This window comes from Myotis yumanensis, unplaced genomic scaffold (assembly GCF_028538775.1).
Source record: "Myotis yumanensis isolate MYYU_CA2020_CCGP unplaced genomic scaffold, mMyoYum1.0.hap1 SCAF_7, whole genome shotgun sequence".
Classification (NCBI taxonomy): domain Eukaryota; kingdom Metazoa; phylum Chordata; class Mammalia; order Chiroptera; family Vespertilionidae; genus Myotis; species Myotis yumanensis.
Genome location: NW_027223758.1, coordinates 34,200,014 through 34,223,787, shown reverse-complemented (window position 1 = coordinate 34,223,787; position 23,774 = coordinate 34,200,014). Strand labels below are relative to the sequence as shown.

The 23,774-nt window shown below is 55.7% G+C and overlaps 1 protein-coding gene across 1 annotated transcript in view; it reads left to right on the top strand.

Moving 5' to 3' along the window:
* The first annotated feature begins 8,988 nt into the window (after window positions 1-8,988).
* NOL4L (nucleolar protein 4 like) overlaps window positions 8,989-23,774 on the top strand; it is a 126,945-nt gene continuing 112,159 nt past the window's right edge. The window contains exon 1 of the mRNA XM_070420133.1: window positions 8,989-9,370. Coding sequence (XP_070276234.1) covers window positions 9,050-9,370 — 321 coding nt within the window. The 5' untranslated portion in view covers window positions 8,989-9,049. The remainder of the gene's footprint in view (window positions 9,371-23,774) is intronic.

The window sequence follows — 23,774 nt, the reverse complement described above, 5'->3', positions numbered from 1 at the left end:
AACCGGTACACCTAGTATTTCCTGAGAAAGCCGAGGTTGTGGAAATGCTGGCAGCCATTTGCTGAGGGCCTGCTTTGTGCTGGGCACTGCTAGGTGCTTCTACATGGACTACTTCACTTGACCTCACAGCAACCCCATGAGGTGGTGCTGTCATTGACAACACCTTACAGTTGAGGAACTCAGAGCAGTTAAGCCATTTGGCCTAGGTCACATGCTGGTGAGAGTGGGGACAAGACTCACATGCAGGCAGTCTGGCTCCAGAGCTCTTCCTCTTAGCATTTTGCTACAGAAGTGAGTTGCACCTAGAACGGGCCTGCGGAGTAGAAGGGAGAGGTGCGGAGGTGTAGAGGGAGAACTGCCTAGGTGAGTCTTTGTCCCTCTCTGGCTCTCAATTTCCCCATTCCTGAAACTGGATAAGATGATTGCAAGCTGGTGTATGGATTCACAGTGTCCATCAGCAAATTAAAGACCCGGAGAAGTCCTAAAGTGAAACAAGACAAAGCAAAACCGAACCGAAAAACACCAGTGAGTGGTTAACTTGAAGAGTTGATCAACAAAAATAGTTGCCTAATGGCTCACAAGGCCTCATGGCAGTATGACTTTGAGTTCAGCCCCAGTCAGTATCTTAGTCAGTGGACAACTATTTTTTGGTCCTTTGAGAGATAAGAAGTGAATAAGACATGACCCTATCTTTGAGGAGCATCTCATCTGGGGAGACGGGTAGCCAAGCAGAAGACAATAATCAGACCCTATAGTCATTGCTTCTGAAGGAGACCAGCTGGGAGCTCGAGGTGCCAGGGGGGAGAGACATTTCAGCTCACCTGGGGGTCAAGGGAAGTATGGCAGACAGGGCAACAGTCACATGGGATTCGGAAGAGTGAGTAGAAGTTCTCCAGGAAGAAAATTGGAGAGGGGATGGCAGTCCCAGTTCGGGAACAGCATATATAAGTCATGATCATGTAAAGAATTTGTTGTTCAGAGGAATGGAGAGGTCAGTGAGATTGGCAGACCAGAACAGGACAGCGGAGGACCTTGAATGCTAAGACTTTATTCTGTGGAATAGAAGAAGTCATACTTGAGAAAAGAAGAGAACCTTTGGGTTGAGGTAAAAGGGAAAACCTATAGACCAGTGAGGTGATTGGGCTGCCTGGGCCAGACCAGAGGGGCCACACTGCATTGAACAGATAATGTGTCTGACAAGGATCTTTGGGTTGCGAGATATCCAGCACAGAGACCTGAGTGAAAATAAAAAGGGCTTTCAGGCACAGCTGCATCCAGGGGCTCACATGGTATTGTCAGAAATCTGGCCACCATCATAGTGGTCAAGGGGAGGAGATGTTTTCAGTGGCCAGGGTTCAGGTGAGTCCAGCTCCAGCTACATGCTCTGAATATGGGAAAGGGTCCGTTTCTGAAAGGAATTCCAGCTTACCAGGAGAAGAATGTTGCTAGGCAGGTGAAAGCAACAGCTGGCCACTGTGGATGGCGAGAGCTTCGGCTTTTAGTGAAGGATGGGCCTTTGCCCAGCCCAGGCCTCTAAGGCCGAGGCGTGTAACCGAGGACTTGAATGGTTGGGGCCGGCTTCGTGGAGGAATGGGGCCTAGGAGGAGACCTGAGTGGCCTAGGATCTGGACAGATGAATGTTATTTGGGGGAGGGAGCTGTGAGAACAGAGGTACAGAGGTGAGAGGGAGAAGATATATTCTGGAGCCAGTGAGCCTGCCTGGCCCAGAATGCTGGTGAAGGGGAGCGGAGGGAGGTGAGGCTGCAACTAGAGGCCTGGTCCCCTCTGCCCTAACTCGCTGGTCAGGGGGAAACGGTGGCTTCATTGCTCAACCCCTTATGGCTCCCCATGGCTCACCCAGTGAAACCCAAAGCCTGGCCAGGCTTTCAAGACCCCAGAATGTCCACTGGCCCCTCATAGGGCCCCTCCACTCTTCTAAGTGGGCACCAAACACCATTCCCTTTTCCACCTCCAAGCCTTTACTTCAGCGGTTTCCCTGCCCTAAAACACTCTCCCTCTTTGGTATTTTCTCCCATACCATGAAGGCCAGTTAAAGGCCTCGGCTGTGGGAAACCTTTACTGAAATGGGCCTCCTCTCCCTTTTGAACTCGCAAAGCTCTTTATTTAGTTTAGTGTTTTGGGTTTTTGTTTTTTTTTTTACTGTCTCCTTAGTCCAGCCAACCTGATGGGGGCAGGGTGGCAGTAACATGGGGACAGGGTGCCTGGGCTTTGGAATAGGTCAGATCTGGGTTCAGATTCTCCCTCAGCCACTCACTAGCTGTGTGACCTTGAGCGAATCATTTGTCCTCTCCTTGATGACATTTCATGACCTACAAGATACAAGCAAGACCTCATTGAGGTTTAGATGTGGTTATACGTACAAATTTCCTGGCACACAGTAGGCCCTCCTGCAGTTCTATTTTTGTGGTTGTTCAAATCATGAATGATGCCCACCCTCCTAGGAGTTCAGGGCCGGTAGGGAATGCACCCGTTTCCTTCCTAGTCTCCCAGTGCCTGCTACTGGGTACTTGTAAGGGCTGACCTATCAGTTTTCCTGGGCTGTGCAGACCTACTCCCCCACCCTGCCCCACATGCAAGAAGCTGGGGGTAGGCCCCAATAACCCACACATCCTCCCTAAGGCTGACCCGGCAAGCTGCTAGGTGCCAGCATCCAGCATCAATAAATTACTGGCGAGTTCAGGTGACGGGACAGATCCAGTGTCAGCTGCTTCTGTGTCCTGCAGGAAGGCTCAGGCCATGGTGATCCCCCTGCATAAACCTCCCCAAACAAGGGCTCCATCACAATAACAGAGCTGTTCACATGGCACCTACTGTGTGCCAGGCCCCATCTTGGTATTTTGTACCACATTTGATTGACATCTCACAATGATTCTGCAAAGTCAGTACTAGCTCCATTTTACAGATGAGGAAACTGAGGCTCAATGAAGGGAAGTGACTTGCAATAGGCAAAATTACAAACAAAATAAAAAGCCTCCTTCCTTTTCAATTTGACATAAATCTTCCTGGATCTCATTGAAATTTTTAGTTGTAGCACGTGAAGAATACACACACACACACACACACACACACACACACACACACACACACACTTGGGATATATCCTCAATAGATTCATTGACTTATTCAACCAAATATGTACTGAACACCTACTATGTGCCAGCTGTTCTGGATATTGGAGATATTGTAGTCAACAAGATAGAATCCCTGCTCTTTTAGAACATACATTCCAGTGCATGAGATGTCAGAAACAAGGAAACAAACAATACATATTATAATGGGAGTTGGTGCTGAGCCTGTGAAGGTGAATAAAGCAGCGAAGGGGAGAGAGAGTCACTGAGGGACTATTTTTGAAAGGACAGTCAAGGAGGGCTCCTCTGGGGAGGTGACATTTGAATGAAATCCTTAGTTTTGGGGAAGGAGAGATCCTGGACTCAAGGGGTTCTCGAACTCTGCGAGGTGGGCAGAATGTTTTCCCTTTTGGTTATGGTTCCACGGGCACCATGGCATGGGCCACTGTAGGTATGGAGACATTTTCCTCCTTCCCTAGTGTCTTTGCCCTGAGTACCTCTGGCCAGGAACCCTTAGGGTAGGACTTCTCAAAGATGCTCACCTAAGCCCCCGTCAGTGTGATCTCACAGCACCTTTCCGTTTTTCAATTCTCAATCCATTTGTCATAATCTTTTGTCAAATCCTCATCCGAGGATAAATTTTTTATTGGTTGGGGGGGGGGGTAAGAGAGAGAGAGAGAGAGAGAGAGATTGATCCGTTGCTTCTGGTACACACCCTGACCAGGGATTGAACCCACAACCTAGGTATGTGCCCTGACAGGAATCAAACCCAAAACCTTTTGGTGTATGGGATGACACTCCAACCAACTGAGCTACCTGGCCAGAGCATTTGTCATGATAGATAGATAGATAGATAGATAGATAGATAGATAGATAGATTGATTTCAGAGAGAAGGAAAGGGAGAGAGAGAATTAGAAACATCAATGATGAGAGAGAATCATTGATTGGCTGCCTCCTGCACACCCCACACTGGGGATTGAGCCCACAACCCAGGCATGTACCCTTGACGGGAATCGAACCTGGGACCCTTCAGTCTGCAGGCCGGTGCTCTATCCACTGAGCCAAAGCGGCCTGGGCTTGTCATAATCTTTTAAGTCAGCTAGTCCCTGAGCTTCACCAGGGCTGGGGCCAGGTCCATCTTGTTTGTAGCTGTATCCCCAATAGCAGGCATGGCGTCTGACACACAGAGGATGCACAAATGTCGGAATGAATGGTAGACGGACATAGTGATAATAGCAGCTAACATTTATTAAGTGCTTATTCTTACAATAGCCCGGTGAGTTAGGACAAATTCCTATCCCCAGTTTACCGACATTGAAAACAAGGCTGAGAGAAATCAAGGTGCTCACGTAAGGACACTCAGTGGCAGCGCTTACTGGGAAGAGCACACTAAATGCTGATAGACGGGATGACTGTGGAGAGGCAGCGAATGCTGCAGACTTCAGTCTGAGATGTGCACTTTGAGAACCAGCTCATTTGTTTGCTCATTCATTCATTCATTCATTCTTTTTGTTGTTGTTGTTCAGTAATTATTCAACTTCAGCGCCTGTGCTGGGTATTGGTAGGTACAAGCAACCAGGCAATCATGATATTGTGTAGTCAGAGCTGGGAGGGGAAAGGCCCAGAGGTCTGTGGGCAACCACGGAAATCCCTGAACCAAACTGGCCAGTCAGGAAGCCTTTCTGAGCGAGGTGGACCTGGAACAGCAGGTTTGCGTGGCCAGGCAGACTACCGGGGGGAGATGCTTTGAGATGGGCGGTGGCAATGGCTGCACAAGTCCACGATGGAGGTGGCGCCAGTGTCTGGCAGTGAAAACCAGTCCTCTGCAAGGCTGCAGGGCCTCCTCCCAGCCTTTGGTGGACAGGCCTCTGTGGGTGCCTGAGTCACACTGCCCTGCCCCAGGCCTGGAACTCTGCCACACCTCAGGCCAGGTTGGGACATTCTCACTTCTGAGTTGCAGGCATTCCTGTTCACCTGGGCCCAGAGTGGGAGCTCAGTGAAAAGCAGGCGATTTGGGCCAACCCACAGGCCAGGTGCCCCACTCTGCCTGTGACCCTGAGCCTGTTCCCTTCTGTGGTCCTCCGTTTATTCATCTGTAACAGGCCGTTTAAACTATAAACTCCCTGCAGACCCTTCATCACTTACCTCTTGTGACCCAGAATGTTACTGTCAGTATTGGAAGTAGACGTGAGCCCTTTTTGCTTCAATCCCAGCCTCCCTTGGACATCAGGACTAAAGTTTAAAAAATATATATCCGGGGGCTCCACTGAATGATTAATGAGACAAACTACTATGTACGTCCTTTTGGCAGGTTTCTGGTATGGGAAGGCGGAACCATGGACCTCTAGGATCATGACTGCCCACCCCACCCCCATGCTGGGCATTGTGAGAAACCTTCTACCCAGCATGCTCTGGGGCAGGACCCCTGCTAAAGGATGCCACTGAACAGGCCAGAGGTCCAGGGATCTGTTTCCACAGAAGTGGGGATGGGCTGTAGCAGGCCGTTTGACTCCTTGGCTCAGCCACCTCCACTTAGGGCAAGAGGCTGAGGTGTGGCTGGTGTAGAGTGAGCTGATACATGGGAGGAGAAACCAAAGCCTCTGACCTGCAAGACCTTTAATCATAGACTTGGACTGTCGCTGCCCTCCACTTCTGAATTCCCCTCTGCTCCTCAGTGTCTCCCCTATTCAAAACTCACCAATGGCTTCCCTTCACATCTAAAATACCATCCAAAGTTTTCCCCATGGTTTACTGTCTTCTCACCCCGCCTCACTCACCTCACTGTAGTCACACTGGCCTCCTTTTGGCTTCTAGAAAATGCCAATCTCTTTCCCACCTCAGGGCCTTTGCACATGCTGTTCCCCCTGCCTGGAATGCTCTTCCCTCATAACATAGCATAGTTGGCTCCTTTTCATTTAAGTTACTGCTCAAGTCTACCTCCTCAGAGGGGTCTTTCCTCATTCCCATCCATTTTTTTTTCACAGCTCCCCATTTCCCTCATGGCCCTTTCCCCAAGCTGTAATCATTGATAGTTGGTTTGCTCAATGAATGGCCTTTCCCCCCCGCACCCCCGCCCCCCCCCCCCCACACACACACACATCAGTAAATTCCAAGGGGGAAGGACCTCGGTATCCCATGGCTATCTCCCCAGTACCTGGTGCATAATGACTGCTCAAGAAATGTTTGTTGCATGAATGAAACATGAAAAGTATCAACAATGCTCATCCTCTTCCTTGAATACGTTGCAGTCTCTATAAAGGAAAAAAAATGGCATTTATTGGTTACCTGTTATGTACCAGGCTCTCTCACATTTTATTCTGCTAAACTTTTACATTCATGACACTCTGTCCATTGTACAGACCATGAAGTTGGGGTTCAGTGGCCTGTCTGAGGTCACAGAGCAAAGGGTGGACTGATGGGTTAATTCAGTTAGGAGGCAGCCAGTGGGTATGAAGGGCATGAAGAATGCCATGGCATATAATAGTGGTCAGGATGTAATCCCAAGTCTGTTTGACTCTCCCCAAAGCCTATGCTCTCTTCACTATACCACACCTCTGCCACACCAGAGCACAGCCCAAGATTGACAACCAGGTTTTTAGATTCTGAAAGGCAGAGTAAGGCCCAGATTACATGGAGAGGCTGTCTGGCTCAATGCGGGTCTTGGAACTGGACAAAGAGACGTGGTCTCAAAGGGGGACCCTACCCCCTAGGCACCAGGGCAACCTTGCTGAAAGTGATCATTGGCATTGCTGGACTGAAGGAAGTCAGCTGTGGAGATGTTAAGGGGTATATTGGAAAAGTCAGGGCATGGGTTTCCAAATCACACAGGAGCCCCTGCACCCCTGGAGTTGGGTGGCCTTTGGGTAGTGCCTTCCCCGCTCTGAGCCCCAGTGGTCATCTCTGAAAAACATGCATGCCAGTATGGAACCAAAAAGAGCTCTTAGGAAGATAAAGAGGAAAATGACTGTGGGGTTGTTGGTATATATATATAAAGTAACATGGAAATGTAAATTATCTAAAATTAAGTCAATGTGAAATGCAGAGAGAGATTGGGACTTGGACAACCTCTCGGGTTCTTTCAGCATTTATTGGCACCTACTGTGTGCCAGGTGTTGTGCTAGGGCCTAGGGTATAGAGATGAGTCAGACATGGGTCCTGAGCTCCCTGTCTGGGGAAGGGTGCTGGGCACATACAGTGTTGGGATTCCTCCCAGCAGGATGGCAGGGGGAGACTTCTTGTGTGATGTGGTAGCAAAAGCTAGATAGACCTGAACTGAAACCTTCCCCTCCTCCCCGAATGACCTTGAGCAGGTCAGGCCACCACTCCAACGCCCTAGGCCTCTATCTGTAAAAATAGGCCTGTCCCTTTGCCTCTCAGAGTTGCCAGGACATGGTACACTGTAGGTACCAGGGTGGGGGACCTTGGGATGGGGGTAGCCAGTAGTTCCTAGGCAGAAAATGCTCCTGCACTGGCCAAAATCTGGGCCTCAGGCTTGAGTGGTGACTTGCAGGAGAAGCCTGGGAATGTGTGGGCTAGACCCCAGGGAACAGCAGGGAGAGAAACACAGCGATTCCTCATGACCTGTTAAGAAAGGAGGGCAGAAATGCTGGGGAATTGGCCTGTACCTTTATTTATGTTGGTAATTTCATTAAGGAGGAGGGGGCTGGCTCTACTCAAGCTCAGCCCTGCCCAGGGAGGAGGGGGATGGCAGGCCACCTGAATTTACTCAGCAAGAGATTCTAGGCCAAGGTGCATCCACGAAGACAGGTTATTTCAGGCTGAATTTATGGGTGTGTTGAGTGTCCCCTAAAGCCTTGGTGGGGTTGGACGGAGTGAGGCCGTGTTGAGACTTCCTTGGGGCCTGGGGCTGTCCCACAGCAGTGGGAATGGCAGAAGCAAGGTTAGCCAAACTTTGGGGAATTTGAGGTAAGGCCGAAGGGAGGAAGTTGGGGGGCCCCAAGGGCGGCGGTTAGGGGTTCCCCTGGGGAACACTGCTCTTCTGGCTCTGGGCTCGAACCAGAGAGGTCAGACCAGTGGCAGGGAGGGAAGGGGTCCTGCCCTGTACTGCCAGTGCCCGGCTAAAATCAGACGGGGCCGCCCACTGGGGGAGGCAGGGACGCTAGTGGCCGGGCGGGGTCTGTGCCCTACTCCCTGTGAGACCGCAGGTCCAGACAGAGTGTGGCCTGGGAGGCTTGGGCCCGGCCGGCCAGAGGAAACTCAGTCCCTGGGCTGAGCACTGTGCGCCTGCGGCTCCTGTCCTCTCTGTGGCTGCGGGCGCGGCAGCCCCCGCGCCCCCAGGGGCCGGGCCAGGGCGGAGGCTGGGCCCCGCGGGCGGGCGCGGGAGGGGGTGGGGGGAACGGCGGCGAGGGCTGCGACGCTCTAACAGGTGGGATCCCGCGGCGTGGTGGAGGCGGGCGCGGGAGGAGGAGGAGGAGGAGGAGGAAGAGAAGGAGGAGGAGGAGGAGGAAGAGCAGTGGCAGCGGGAGCCTGAGCAAGAGCAGGATGAGCCGCGCGAACTGACAGCCGCCGCCGCCGCCGCCGCCGCCGCCGCCGCCGCCCGCGCCCAGGCTCGGTCTCGCTCCCCGCGCCCCGGGCCGCTCCCCGCCTCCCGCCTCCCCCGGCCGCCCGCCGGGCGGCCCGCCCCCTCTGCACCTCCGGGCCCCGAGCTGCCTCCATCGCTCCTGCATCCCGGCCGGGGGGAGGAGGAGGCGGAGCAGGAGGCGAGCCGGAGCCGCCGCCGCCAACGCCGCCGCCGCCCGAGCAGGACAGAGCGCGTTGCAGCCCCGTGCGTCCGGCCGCCGCCCGTGCCCATCAAGCAGCCGCGCCGGAGCCACACCGCGGGACAGCCCCGGCCGCGGCGCGCCCCGGCCCGGCCCGGCCCAGCCCAGCCCAGCCCAGTCCCGGCACCGGGCGGCCAGGCGGCCGGCCCGCCCCCGAGGGCGCCGGGCGCGGCGGGAGGATGCCGAAGCCGACGCTGCTGCTGCGCGGGGGCTGGGAGCGCGAGCGCAGTCCCGGGGACTCAGAGCTGGGCCGCCAGTTCCGGGACTGGTGCCTGCGCACCTACGGCGACTCGGCCAAAACCAAGACGGTGACACGCAGCAAATACCAGCGGATCACCGAGGTCCTGCAGGGCGGCGGCGGGACCGGCGCGGGCAGTGGCCCGGCGGCCGGCGAGAAAGGCAAGTTCCAGTTCTGGGTGCGCTCCAAGGGCTTCCGCCTGGGCAGCGGCCGGGAACCCAAGATGGGCCAAGTGGTGTATGTGCCGGTCAAGACGGGCTCGGTGAGTGCGCGCGCGGCGGCCGCGGGCCGGTCCCGCCGCGGGGCTCCGGGTGGGCGGGGGCGGGGTGTGGGTGTGGATGTGTGTCCGAACCTGTGTCCCTGAGGCTTTCCGTGGGTCTGGCCCGCCCGAGACGCACGCTTCCCTGCTCACCCGCCCGCCCCGGCCCGCCCAGGCAGCGCTCCGGGTTCGGGTTGTCCCTGCCCCCCTCTGCGCCGCTGCCCGGCCCGTGGTCTTGCGGAGCGGGCCGTCCCGGGCTGCTCACCCCAGTGTGTTCCGTCCTCCTGTCCCCTCCCCCCGCCAGCAGGCGGCTTCTCCGAAGCCCGAATTCCCCCCCACCCCACCACTGCCCGCCCCGGGGCTGCCTGTCCCGGGCGCCTCGCGCTCCCGCCCCCGGGCCGGCTGGGCGGTGTGTGTGTGTGTGTGTGTGTGTGCGTGTGCGCGTGTGTGTGTGTGTGTGTGTGGAGGGTGGTGCCGCGGGCGGGGAGCAGGGGTAGCCACGGGACGGGGAGTCCGCTCGCCTTCCCATGGCCCGGGGAGGGGGCTCGCCCGGGCACTGTCTGCCCGACCCCACCCGGGGTTGGCCCGGGGAGGGGCAGCCTGAGCCGCAGCCTGGCGCAGGAGCAGCCTCCCGCGGGTGGGTGGGGCGCCCCCGCCGCCCCCCGGGCCCCTAGCTTTCCCCCTCCCTGGGACGGGGGCGGCCTGACCTATCCATCCCTTCCCCTCCCCCGTCCCTGGGGCAGCCCGGTCCGGGCGGGGTGGCGCGGGGGAGGGGGCGGGGAACCGCAGCCTCTGCGAGGGAGGGAGGCGGGCGGCCGGGCGGGGGCGTCCCCTCCGGCCCGGGGCGCCCTGGAGAGGGCGTGCGGCGCGGGCCCCGCGGCTCCCCCGCCGGGACCTCATTGTTCTGCCGCGGGTGGGGGCTTGGGAGGGGGGGTCGGTTGCTCCCGGGGCGCTGCTGAGCTTTGAACTTTCCGTCGCGGAGACCCTCCGTTAGTGCGTTCAGCCCCCGGCCCTCCCGGGCCGGGCCGGCCTCCCTCCCTGCCCCCCTCGCTCCCTCCCTGGCCTCGCCCGGCCCGAGTGAGCGAGCGGGGCCACCCCGCGCCGGCCTCCCTCCCTCGCTCGCTCTCCCGCTCCCCCCTCCGCGCTCCTCCCCCGTCCGGCCCGCCCGCCCCGCGCTCAGCCCGGTCCCCGGCCAGAGCGGGCTCTTCACACACAATTGATTCGGTCGTTACGAAAAGTGCACTTGTCCCCTCCCCCTCCCCCTCCCCCTCCTGCGGCCGCCCGGGCCCGGCCCGCGGGGTGAGGGGGCCGCGAGGGAGGGAGGCGGGAGCCAGGGAGCGGATCCGGAGGCGCCTCCCCCCCGCGCCTAGGGGACGGGGCTGCAGGCCGCGGGGAGTGGGGAGCCGTGAGCGCCGAGGGCGGGCGGCCCATCTGCGAGGAGCGCTGATAACCGCGCGGCTGCCGCTGCGGCCGCCAGCAGCCCATCTGCGCCGCTGCCGCCTCGGGCCGGACCCAGAGCAGAGGGCCGGGCCGCCCACGGCCGATCCTCCAAGGGGAAGGTGGGGCAGTGTCCCACCTCCCTGGAGTCAGGGACCCCTTCGACCTAAATCAGTGCTCTCCCCAAACACGGGGAGTCTGGGTCATTGCCCCCTCCCCGATCGAGTCAGGGATCCCGCCCCCAGCCCAAATCAGTGCCCACTTTCCCACAGGGGGAGTACGGGCTATTGCCGCTCCCAGCCTAGGTTGGCCCTCCCCACCCTAACAGTTCCTATCCCTCCTCGGTTCTCCCCCACCTCGGCCAGGTGTCCCCAGCCTAAGTGTGGGTCTTGGAGGTCAGGGACCCACCAGATGGTTGGCTGGGTCTGTGCCCCCCACCCTGGGTCATTGCCCTGAGCCATCCAGGCTTCCCAAACCAGTTGGTGCCCCCCCCCCCCACCCACACACACACATCAGGGTTATTCCTCCTTGGGGAGCTGCAAGTCTTGGCCGGATCTCCTTCTTAGTCTGAGGCAGGAGCCCCCACTCCTGGAGCAGTGGGGCAGGTGACCCTCAGACTTGGCAGCTGGTTCACTGGTTCTCTGTGTGGGTTGACCTCTTCTCTAGGGAGTGGCCATCATGGGACAGTCCCCTTAACCCCTTAGCCAAACAGCTGTCAAGGTGGAGCAAGAACACACTCGCCCGTGCAGGCCACATGCAGAAACTGGGTGCTAGGTCTGGGCCCGGGTTCTGCCAGCCCAGCCAGTCTTTTCATAACCTTCAAGAGGCCCACACTGACCCGCCCTGGCAGCACGGGCCTCAAAAGCCTCCGCCTGGCTTCCAGACCAATAATAAGCCTTCCCCAAGGGACCACCTGCTTGGGAGGCAGAGAAGGGGACCCAGGCCTCCCTGCCCAGGCTGCCAGGAAGACGACAAACACAAGAGACATGCCCTCCTGTGACAGCCTGCCCCTCGAGCTCCCCATGCCCTCCTGCCTGGCCTGCTGGTCCCCAGAGAGCCTGTTAGTTACCTGCTACCTGCCCAGCCAACCGGAGCCAGACACGGGAGATGCCCCTAGTTTTGCCACCCCCATCTTCAAGCACCATCCTGGTGCTCAGTTATTATTTTTACATTTCTGTTTTCCTTTTCACCGATCTAAGAGGAAAGAATCCTGCTGGGAATTCAGGGGCAACCATGGCCTCTTCCTGGGAGGGGTTGAATGGGACCTTTGACAGGTACAAAGGAGACCCCCCCCCTTCACTTGCCTACACACACACACACACACACACACACACACTCTTAAAGTTATCGTTGCTTCTGGTGGCAGTTGGGAGAGATCCTGTAGTTTTGTCCTGGGTGGGTTTTATGAAGGTCATTGGACCATAAACCTTTGTCCAAGGCATTTGTTTAGCACCCACAGGCCTTGCGGGGAGTGCTGGGGCACTGGGATGGGTTGGCCCCTGTGCCTGCTCATGGGGCACCCAGCTGGTGGGGGAGGTGGCCACAACTCAGGATATGATCAAGAAATCAGGCAGAAGAACATTTTCAGGGAAGAGGGGGTGTAGTGTAGGAGTTGGATCATCCAGCAGCTGAACAAGGTTCCCCGGCCTGGGCTCAGGTCCCAAGGGTGGCCATAGTGTGTTGTCTCTTTTCCAGGCTGCTGCCCCCTCCATGGGCCCCCTTTCCTCCTCCCACAGCCATATGCGGTGCTGTGGTCGGGCCCTTCCCTGAGTCCCGGCCAGCAGCGGGTCGATGATCTGACACCACTTGTCCTGTCCCATCTGGCCCTGAGCTTTTTCTGGGTGTGTGTGACAAAGGCTTAATCTGTCCGGACCCGGCCGGGGGCTGAGAGGAGGGCAAGGGGAATTACACTCTGCCTGGGCCTCCTGCAGCTGGGGCCCCGTAGGGGGTGGGGCAGGGCGGGGGTCGAGCAGAAGCCTGGGCGTGGGGGGTGGGTGGAGAGGCAAGTTGGTCTTCAGTTTGCAGGTTGTCACAGGAAATAGAAGTAGAGGCGGAGGGCTGAGGGGAGGAGGGCGGAGTCCTCCACGATGGGCAGGGGTGCTCAAGGGGATAAGATCTTTTTATGACAAGAGCCAGCCGGGCCTCCTGGCTGGGCAGAGCCTGGGTAGGATTTATTATTTCTTGTGTTTGGACTGCTCTGGCCTCCCTGGCCTGCCAAGCAGGGGAAGCAAACCCCTTGGAGGCAAGACCCTCTGATTCCGTTCCAGCGTCGGCCACAAAATGAACCCACCCCTTTCCTTTTCCTCTGGTCTCTTAGGGAGGGACTGTCCCCAGGGCCTGCAAGGGCCACAGGTTATGTCTAGGGTGGGGCCCTGGGCCATCTGTCAACTCCCTGGAACAGAGAGCCCCAGGGCTGCTTGGAGAAAAATGTTCTCAGCCCAACTCTACCATCTTCCAGATGGGAAAACTGAGGCCTCGAGAGAGGAAGTTTCTGTTGGTAGGGAGCCAGGACTGGAACACAGATCTCTGTGCTCCGCTGTGGCTTCTCTGTGGCCCATCACATGCCAGGATGCCTCCATTAGAGCCCCGTTCCCCGAGGGGAAATGCTGGATCGCCAAACTCCACTCTCAACACTAGGCTCTTTTGAGCAGGACCCCAGGTGTTCTTCTGGCCAAATTGACTAATGGTGGTCTTTTCCCAGTTTGCAGACAACGTTCATTTAGTGGAGAGCATTTTCACAGTCTTCAGTCTTTCTCCCCAGAGCTTTTGTGTAAACCTTTGGCACCTGCGGCCGCTGGTCTGGGCGGGAAATGGTCTCTGACTTAGCACAGTGTAATATGTGCTGTGACCTTCGGTCGGATACCTTAGTATTTCCTGCTTTTCTTCAAATTATCACCACGGCGACCCTTTCTGAGTTACGACTCTGTGCCTGTCACTGTGCTGAGAGGCCAAGACGCAGTGGCTTATTGAATTCTCACAGCAGCCCAGGTCAGTGCTGTTATTATTGCCATTCTTCAGATGAGTAAACTGAGGCTTAGGGAGGCTCAGAGCTTTCCTAAGGCCACTGCTGATGGGGGCAGGTCCTGCGCTCCGGTACTGCCCCCACATAGGTGCATTCTGACCCTGTCTGAGGTGCCTTGCAGCCTGACCCAATTTGAAAACCTGGGTCCTTTACGACAAGCTTTCAGTTCATTACACCTTAATCTGAATTAGTTGAGAAGAATCCCTCTGATCCACGTGTCTGTAATCTTAAACTGGTGCGGTTGGCTCTGTGTGAGATGTCTGAGGGCTTTCCTGGGGTTCCCTAGGATGGGAATGGGTAAGAAGAAGGGAGGAGGCCTCTGCTGTCCTGGGTCCTGGGAGGGCTTTGGGGAGAAGGTTGACAGTGGCATCTGGCAGGGCCCAATTTGGATTTCTCATGGCAGAAATGGGCTGTTTTGTTCATTAAGCCTCAGTTATTCTGAATATGGTCTTGGGGACTCTGGGGCTCAGTGTTTTGGATCGTGTGTGATGCTGGAGGATCAGGTTCTGCGTTCCTGGGACCTCCCTTCTGGGTCCTGGGTCAGGCCTCCCATGAACATCCCCTCCCTCGTGGCCCCCCATAGGCTGTCTAACTGCCCCCGAAAGTCTGGGAGTCAGGAAGCCCATCTGGGATCCTAAAAATGCTTCTGGGGGGCCTGAGGGTCAGGGAGCCTGTGGCTGGGCTGCCCAGGGACAAAGTGACCTAGCCTCAGGCAAACCTGGGCTTCTCCAAGGCAGCTCTTACCGTGGAGGTGGTGGGATTGAGGACTGTGCACGTGTGTGTGAACTCGTGGTAGAGCATGTGTGTGTGCATGTGGGCGCTGTGTGCATGTGCGTGTGCGGGCAGCAGTGTGACTGTGTGGGCGTGAGTGTGCATGTGCCTGTCCGTATGCAGGCTGGAGATGCTGTCTGCCTGGGGCAGTGTGTGTGTGTGTATGTGCTTGTACAGGTGGAGGGGAGACTGCATGCTCATGAATGTGTGTGATTGTGAGCGTGTGTGTTGGCAGATGTGCAAGCAACTGGGGTGTGGGCACTGGCAGACCATGAGTGTGACTGTGTGTGCATGTACACATGTTCAGGATCCTGTTGAAAAAAAACCCCATCAGGCTGGCCGCACCATATTGACAGAGGTGTCCTTCATCATAACGGAGCCAGCCTGAGCTGCTGCCCTGGCCTCTGCTGCTCCTCAGGTCTCAGCCGCTGCTGAAGCCAAGTGAGAGGGAGGGAGTGGACATAAGAGGGAGCACTGTGTCCCTGTCCCCATGACAGTGGCCCAGGCACCTCTCTGTTTCCAGCCTTCTTCCTCTACCTCCTCTATGCCTTGCCCTATAGGACAGCAGGGAAAAGCTTGTGACCTTTTGGCATTGTGGCACTTAGCCCAAAGCCAGGCACCATGGCGGGTGGGAGAGAGGGCTTTGGGAGAGAGGGCTCTGAATTTGAAAAGATGGGGCCAGGACCTATGGATCCCAACTCAGCCACTTCCTTGCATGTGACCTGAGTGAGTAGCCTGTTTGATCTCTCCAAGTCTCATCTGGAAAACAGACTCCAAAGCCCCACTTCCAGGAGGCTCAGTAAACTGGAAAAGGCTCTGCTGTCATTTGAGGAGGTCCCTCTGCTAACTTGTGTCAGAGCAGGTCCTACCTCTGGACCCCAAAGCAGGAGATGGAGCAGAAGGAAGCTGGGTGAGGGCCCAATGAGGCAGGTGGCTTATTAGAACAAGGGCTCCTGAGTCTGCTTTCTGCCCCTGGGCCAGTCTGACATAGAGAGGAGGTGAAGGGCTTGGGGTCTCAAGCCACAGGGCCCTGGTTTCAACTCCCAGGTCTGCTCTCTCACCAATCTGACCTTAGTTTTTTTTATATGTAAAATGGAGCTGATAATCCTGTCTCCTTCATAGGACTGGTGTGAAGATGAATGCATTAATGCATGTAGAGCCTGAAGCCTGTAGCCAGTCCTAGGAAATGTTAGCTGCTATGTGATCTCACGGAGCCTGACTTTTTCTCATCGGGAAAATGGGGATGGTGATTAAAGATGTCATGGACATTAGATGGGACAGTGGAAATAAAGTACCCAGCAAAGTTCTTGGCATGTTGTAGGTGGGCAGCAACGATTAGTTCACTAGAGGTTGTGTCTTAGTTATTTCTCTATCTTCAGTGCCATTGGGGCCTGGTTAATATTGTATTGAACTTCATGGAACACCAGGTAAGTCTTGGTGAAGAACATGGGTTTGGCATAGGCCCCCAGAGCTGGGGATATGAAGACTCGGGGTCTCTCTCTGCCCTTGCTGAGCCTCAGTGTCTCTAGGTGATGTAGGGAAGTCTCCTGTGGTTCCTCCTGCCTCTGAATCCCTTCCTGATGCGGGGAAGCCAGATCCCAGAGGTCAGGGTGCTAGAGGGAAGAGAGTGAGGACTTTACCAAGGTTTGTGGTCACTCACCAGGTAGAAACTAGGTAGAAGGATGAGCCTACCAGAGGCCTCTCATTCCCACCCCTGCCCCCCTCCCTGCCCGGAAACCCGAGTTCTGGACTCTGAGATCCTACAGAGAACACAGTGAGGCTGGTTTAATGATTTCCTCCCTGGGCAGGGATCTGAGCACATCCCCCATGTTCTTAAGCCCCTGCCATGTGCCAGATACTTTATTTCATTTACTCCCCCCTGGATTCTGTGAGGTGGATGAGAATCTGGCATCAAAGGCCAGAGAATCTCCCGAGTCCCACAGTAAGCCAGTGGCAGGGTGTGGGTTCTATGGCTGTCTGACCCTCTATGCCCCTGGGGCTTGGAGGCAGGCTTACAGGTGCTGTAGCCCACCCCAGGCTCATGGTGCCCCTCATCCAAGGGCACTCTACAAAAGCTTCTCAGGGCTCAAGGCAGCCCTCCCACTGGCCCAGACCGAGCCTGGTGGAAGACAGATGCCACCTTTCCCCCTTAACCCTTCCCTTCTCATCTCAACCGCAGCCTGGGCAGGCTGCCGGGGTTGGAGGCAGGGCCTGTCTTCTCCCCACGAGGTCCAGTCCTCTTGGCCACCCTGGGACACGGGGTTTCTCAGCTGTAGATGGGGACACTAAGGCCAGAGTGGCGAGAACAAGCTCGAGGTCCCACAGAGCACCAGTGCAGGGCGTGTGCCCGTCTGGTTTCAAAACCCGGTGGGTCATTCATTCAATCGCTTGCTCACTTATTTGCATCTTCCACTGTCCTCCCCATCTTTGCAGCTCCATGCTTTCCTTGCTCAGCCAAGCCTGGAGTCCTTGTTACTTCTTTCTCCTGCTGACTGCCCTCCCCATTCAACCATTTGCAAATCCTCTTGGTTCCACCTTCTACTAGTAAATACATCTCAAATGTTACCTGCTCACCACCGCCACTGCCACCAGCCTCGTCCACGCCTGGAGATGCATCTGCCTCCCCACTAGGCTCCCTGTGTTCACCCTGGCACCCCTGTCATCCCCTCCGGCTCACACAGCCAGAGGAACCTGCAAAAAGTAAATCAGATGCTTTCCCTCCTCTACTCAGAATCCTACATGGCTCCTGTCTCACTCAAAGCAAGAGCCAGTCTTTCCCAAAGCCTATAAGGCCCTGCATAGTCCGGCCCTGGCTGCCTGCGGCCCTCGCCTCCTTCCACTCTCCCCTTGCTCATTCAGGCTCAGCCACACTGGCCTCCGTGCTATCTGCAAACCACCACACACAGTTCTGCCCCAGAGCCCTTGCACTGGCAGCTCTCCCAGCCCGGAACACTCTTCCCCCAGATCTCTACATGGCTGGCTCCCTCTCCCGTTGCTCAAATGTTACCTCCTCCCTGATCACCCAGTCAAGACCATCTTAGGTCCCTTGGACCTCCTCCTCCTACCCTTTTCTAATGAATTTTTCTCCTTAACTCTTATCACCTCCTATATTATTTACTTATTTACTTATTTACTTATTTATTTATACTAGTTTATATGTTTGGTGTATGTCTCTTCACAAGGCTATGAGCTCTACCAGGGCAGACCTGTCTGTTTTCACTGCTGTAGCCCCAAGGCCCAGAACAGCCCCTGCCCTTGGGGGCTCCCCACTGTGGGGTGGGGGTGGAAGGAAACAGCAATGACAGCAGATGTCTCAGAGCTGACTCTGAGGACCACTCATTCAATCCTGCACTCAGAGGGCCTCAGGAGCCCCAGGCCCAGACCCATCCTCCTACCGGAGGCTGTCGGGGTGTCCTCAGGGAGGTGACATTTGAGCTGGACCTTGAGGCCGGAACAAACTTTTCAGCAAGAGCAGAACAGGGGAAGCTCATTCCATGGAGTGGGGCAGGTTTAGGCATGGTCAGCGCCCAGCGCCCGGCCACTTCCCTGGAGAAGTCTGTTCCTCGGAACATTTAAAATGGGATAGGGGCCCTAGCCAGTTTGGCTCAGTGGATAGAGTGTCGGCCCAGGGACTGAAGGGTCCTGGGTTCGATTCTGATCAAGGGCACGTACCTCAGTTGCAGGCTCGATCCCCAGCTCTGGTCGGGGCACAATAGGGAGGCAACCAATTGATGTGTCTCTCTCACATCGATGTTTCGCCCTCTGTCTCTCCCCCTCTCCTCCACTGTCTCTAAAAAATAAAAATAAAAAATCAATGGAAAAATATCCTCAGGTGAGGATTAAAACAATAAAATGGGGTAGGGATGGGTAACGGGTCAAATAAGCTTGAGAAGCATGTGGAGTGCAGGAGGGATGAGCTGGTGAAATTGGTTGAGGCCAGATGGAAGAGGAGGATTGGAAGGCCACTCAGGAGCTAGTGTGCCTCCACCAATGAGAGCAAGGCGTTCACAGGAGGGTGTTCAAGAGAGGGGAGGTAAGGTCAGAAACGAGTCTTAGAAGGAATCCTCGAAATGCTGCGGCAAGGAGATGTGTTCCGGAGAAGGAGAGGCAGGAGGCTGAGAAACGGGTGCGGAGAGAGAAGGCCAGGCCCAGAAGGTGGTGGCAGAGCTGGGGTCCAAGTGCAGGTCTGTTGTTGGCATGTAACCCTCTGGCCTTCCCGCTGGTTGCTCTGCCTGTCAGAGCCCCCGTGGCCTAGGCAGACCCCTCTCCATGAGAATGACAACCCACTGTTTAAGCATGTCACACCGTTCTTTGGCCTGGGTGGGGTCTGGGTAACATGGGAGGCGGGGGGATAGGGAGGCTAGAGGATCACGGATTCTTGGGTGGGAAAAGTGTTATGACACCAGAAATGTAGGAAGACGTACAGATCTGGGCCGAAGGCACAGGGGCAGGGTCCAGTGGGCAGAATCCAAGAGCTGTCCTTCAGACCGGCAGTGTGTGGCATGGGAGGGCCTAGAGGAGACCTGGTGACTCAGGCCTCGATGGGGGCAGCTTGGAAGTCATCATGGTCACGGGGCCCCCTTCCCAGCTTGGAACCTTTCCCGCCGCAGCTGGGACCCGATACAGGCTCCTGGGAGGCCTATGCTTGGGCAGATGACTCATCGTTTTCTCAGCATCCCTGGGCTGAAGAAATGTTCAAGGAAACATGGGGCTCTCCCTTTGCCAGGCCAGCCCCCGACTGGATGCTGGTGGGTTGAGAAAAATGCACTCGGGCCTCCAGCTTTGTCTGAGTGCACCTCAAGGACGTACCTCCAAGAGCCCCCGGCTTACACAATCTTACATAGGCCTCAACCACCCTGGGAGGCCATTATGACCCCATTATACAGGTTAGCAAACCAAGGCACAGCCTCTGCTGGGCACCCGGCCAAGGAAACACTTGGTGTTTCAGTTTCTTCATCTGAAAAATGGGTCTGATGATTATCCCTCCCCTACAGGGTTGTTGGGAAAACCAAAAGAGAGAATTATATGAGATCCTAAACAGTGGAATTGTCATTTTTGTGGGGATGTGGAGAGGAGCCTGCCCAGGCCAAAGGGGCTGTGCCAGGTAGAGCAACCATAGGAAGGCCAGAGGGTAACATGGCTAACAACAGATCCATATTTGAATCTCAGCTCTGCCACCAGTTTCTGGTTCTGGGCAGATGGCTTGCCTGCTCTGACCCCCGGCCCCTTCTGTATAAGGGTGACAGCCCACACCCTGTGGGTTGGTTAGGAAGATGGCATAAGACCAGCTGGCCAGGCAGGCCACAGAGTAGGGGCTGCTTACTCCATCTCAGGGTCCCTTGGAGGACCAGCCTCCCCACTGTGAAGATCTCCAAACTAGACAGCTGTTCGTCTCTCAGGGGTGGTTAGGAGACCCTGTGTGGGGTGAGAGGAAAGCCTGGGCCAAGGTGGGGAGGGAGGGGAGGCAGTTCAGTGAGCTCAGGCTCGGAAGCTCTGTGGGCTGGGGCCTCCCTGGGAGATCTGGAGGCTGGAGCAGGCCAAGGGACAGAGGGTTTTATGTTGAATATGTGGCTCCTGCAAATCAGCAGAGCAGTGGGGCTGTGGGGGGACAGAGGCTGGACCCAGCTCCGCCATTTACTGGTGTGCAATCCTAGGCAGGTCGTTCTTCACTCCGAGCCTGTTTCCTCGTCTGTAAAACGGGCTTATAACAGCTGTGGCTTCACTTCTTTCTCCTCCTCCTCCTCCTTCTTTTTTTTTTTTTTAATTTTTTAAAAATATTTTAATGATTTTTTACAGAGAGGAAGGGAGAGAGATAGAGAGTTAGAAACATCGATGTGAGAGAAACATCGATCAGCTGCCTCCTGCACATCTCCTACTGGGGATGTGCCCGCAACCCAGGTACATGCCCTTGACCGGAATCGAACCTGGGACCTTTCAGTCCGCAGGCCGACACTCTATCCACTGAGCCAAACCAGTTTCGGCCCTCCTCCTTCTTTTTCGTTCTCTCTCTCTCTCTCTCCCTCCCTCTCTCTCTCTCTCTCTCTCTCTCTCTCTCTCTCTCAGCACCTGTACCCGGGTATGGACATAGTCAAGTCCTCAGTAAAAGGTAGTTATAATTAGGATTAGGACTGTGATAGAATCCATAACTCTAGAATCTGTACAAGGCCAATATGGAGCAGTGCAGCTGAGTTGGGTTTTGGAGCTCAGACCCAGTCCCAGGTTTGAACTGAGCCCCACGAGTCATTAGCTGGATGATCTTGAACGAAGTTGTTGTTCCTCCCCGAGCCTCAGTTTCCTCCTCTGGCAAATGGACTCAGTAGTATTTCCCATCACACAGGGTTGCTATGTGGATATGAAGGGAGATTCCATGTCAGTTGCTCAACACAGGAAACAGGAGTGTTCTCTGCTTGTCCTGGGCTGTGACCAGTGTCCTTAGTCCTAGGGATGCGGGGTCTGGACAGGACCGGGGACACTGGAGCAGAGAATTGCCGAAGGGGCAGTGGACAGAGGTAGAAGAGAACGAAGGAGGGGTATGTGTAGGAAAACTGGAGGGAGGACTTCCAGGAGGAGGGGTGGTCAGCTGGATCTGCTCTGGAGGCTTGACAGACCCCCCCTCCCCCACGTCTGGGTGAGAGAAAGCCTTGATGGAAGCCAGAGGGCAGAGGGAAGGCGCTGCCCCAAAGCAGGTAGGAAGGAGGGGCCAGAGTCCTGCTGGTCCAGTCAGGGAAGGAGGGCGAGAGGAGAATTGGACTCCAGAGTCCAGGCTGCCCATTATGGGACTACAAGTGGGCATGCTCCCTGGGGCAGAGAGCCCTAGGTTCAAATCCTGCCTCACCAACCAGCTGTGAAAAACCTTGGACACATCTCAACCTCTCTGAGCCTCCATTTCCACATCTGTAAAATGGGGATAGTAATATCAACTATGTTTTAGGGTTGTTGTGGGGATCATTTGAGATACATAAAGCACTCAGTCAATGCCTGCTACCAAATAAAAACAATGATAACATGACACAGCCAGCATTTGCTGAATGCTTACGAAGTGCCGGCGCTCTGCTAAATACTTTATGCCCATGACTCCGTGTGACTGTTCAACCATTATAATTGTCATTATAATCCTCATTTTGCTGATGCGGATGTTGAGGCTCAGAGAGGTTAAGTAACATGCCTGAGGTCACAGAGCTGGTAAGCGCCAGAGCAGGGACTTGAGCGCATGCAAGCAGAGAAGTGTCGTGTCCTCGGCTCCTTAAATCACCCAGTCTCTCTTTTTTTAATTACTTTTTTTTTTAATTGATTTAGAGAGGAAGGGAGAAGGAGAGAGAGATAGAAACATCAACAATGAGAGAGAATCATTGATTGGCTGCCTCCTGCACACCCCCTACTGGGGATTGAGCCTGCAACCTGGGCATGTGCCCTTGACCGGAATCGAACCCGGGACCCTTCAGTCCACAGGCCAACGCTCTATCCACTGAGCCATACCGGCTAGGGAAAATCACCCAGTCTTTGACAGCGAGGCTTAGATGCTGGGGCCCCTCGTGGTAATGCATGGGCTTGGACAGTGACTTTTCTCAGGATGGGCGACAGGCATGGGTCTGTCTGGCAGAGTGTGCTGGCAGTAGGACATGCTGCTTAGGCACAAATAGGATCTATTGGTGGGGTTGACCCTCAGGGTTACCGAGGTATTCGTTGGTTAAGGGAAGACCAGGGAGTGGCATAGAGTCCCACAGCCCGCTAGCTGAGGTGTGTGTGTGTGGGGGGGGGGGGGGGGGGGGCGTGGAGTGTGTGTGCCCACCTACAGGAGAGAAGGCTCAGCCTTACACCCAGGCTACAGCCAGCTGCCAGCAGTCCCAAAAGGAGATGGGTGGTCAGTGCCCATTCTGGGCGGTACTGATGGGGATCAGTGCAGGGAGAGGGTGCCATGGAAGCTGGGGAGGAGCTAGGAAGAGCACTTACAAAGAGGGGAGCCATGAAATGGGAAAGGGGGGGTTAGGGCCTCCCGCGAGGGGCGAGTGGCTCTGTGGACAAAGCCCACACATGAATTAAAGCCATAACAACCACAAAATAGCAGCCCCAAGGCGGTAAGAAGTGCCCAGACCACCCTCTTCCCCTCCAACTAGTTTCCGAGCCAGAGGGGTTCAGTCCTACATGGCCCTAGGGCTAGGCTCCCCGGGTTTGAATCCTGAATCCTCTGTATACTTGCTGTGCAACTCATTCAACTTACTCAACCTCTCTGTGCCCTAGTTTTTGCATTTAGAAAGTGGGGGTGATGATAGGACCTGCTTCTCTAGATTGTTGTGAGAACCAGCTTCTGAAGCCTAGCAGAGGGCAAGGCCCTTGGTTGAGTGCTCTGTGAGCACTGGCATTGCTATCGTTGTTACTATTATTACTGTGATTACTATTGTGCACTGCCCAGCTCCCCTTTCGGGTCTGAAGCTCAGTTTTTGTGGCTTCTGCCCTTTTAAGCAAGAGGCAGAGGTGAGAGGTCAGCCTGAGGTCAGCCCGTGGCCTTGGATCTTGAGACAGGCCTCCGGTGTGGAGGGGTTTTCTATCATTGGCTGGGCCCCAGGAATTAGTCACTGCCTCGTCCAGGCTCATGATGTGGGGACTCAATATGCTGCCTCTGTGCTGCGGACAGACATGGGCTGGTGGTGGGGAGAGGCGGGGTGGAGGGCTGTTGGCTAGGCCCCAGAACTCGGGGTTTCAAGGCCCTCCTCTGCCACTTCTCAGCCTCAGCTCTTGAAAAAGTTCCCAGCTCTTTGCCTTGGTGTCCTTATCAGCGAGGTGGTACCAGGCTGTGGTGAGGAGCCAAGGCAGTCCCTCAGACGTGAGGGCGCCCTGGGGATGTTCTGCCAGGAAGCCCCCTGCAAGCTCCCTGCCCTCAGGGATTCGCAGTTGAGTTGATAGTGTTATTGATAAGGTCCCAGGGTGGGAGGTGTTCGAGTGTAGCTGAGAAGAACCCAGTCCTGGGTTTACATCTTGGCTGTGCTGCTTAGTAGCTGAGTGAACTTGGGGAAATTAATTAACCTCTCCAGGCCTCAGTTTCCTCCTCTGTAAATTGGGCATAACAATAGAACCCGCCATGCAGGGTGGTTGGACACAGGTAAGAGCCTGGGGCCTGGCTCATGATAAGACTCAGATTGGCAGCAGTTGCAATTATTTTCAGGAACTCTGACGAACATG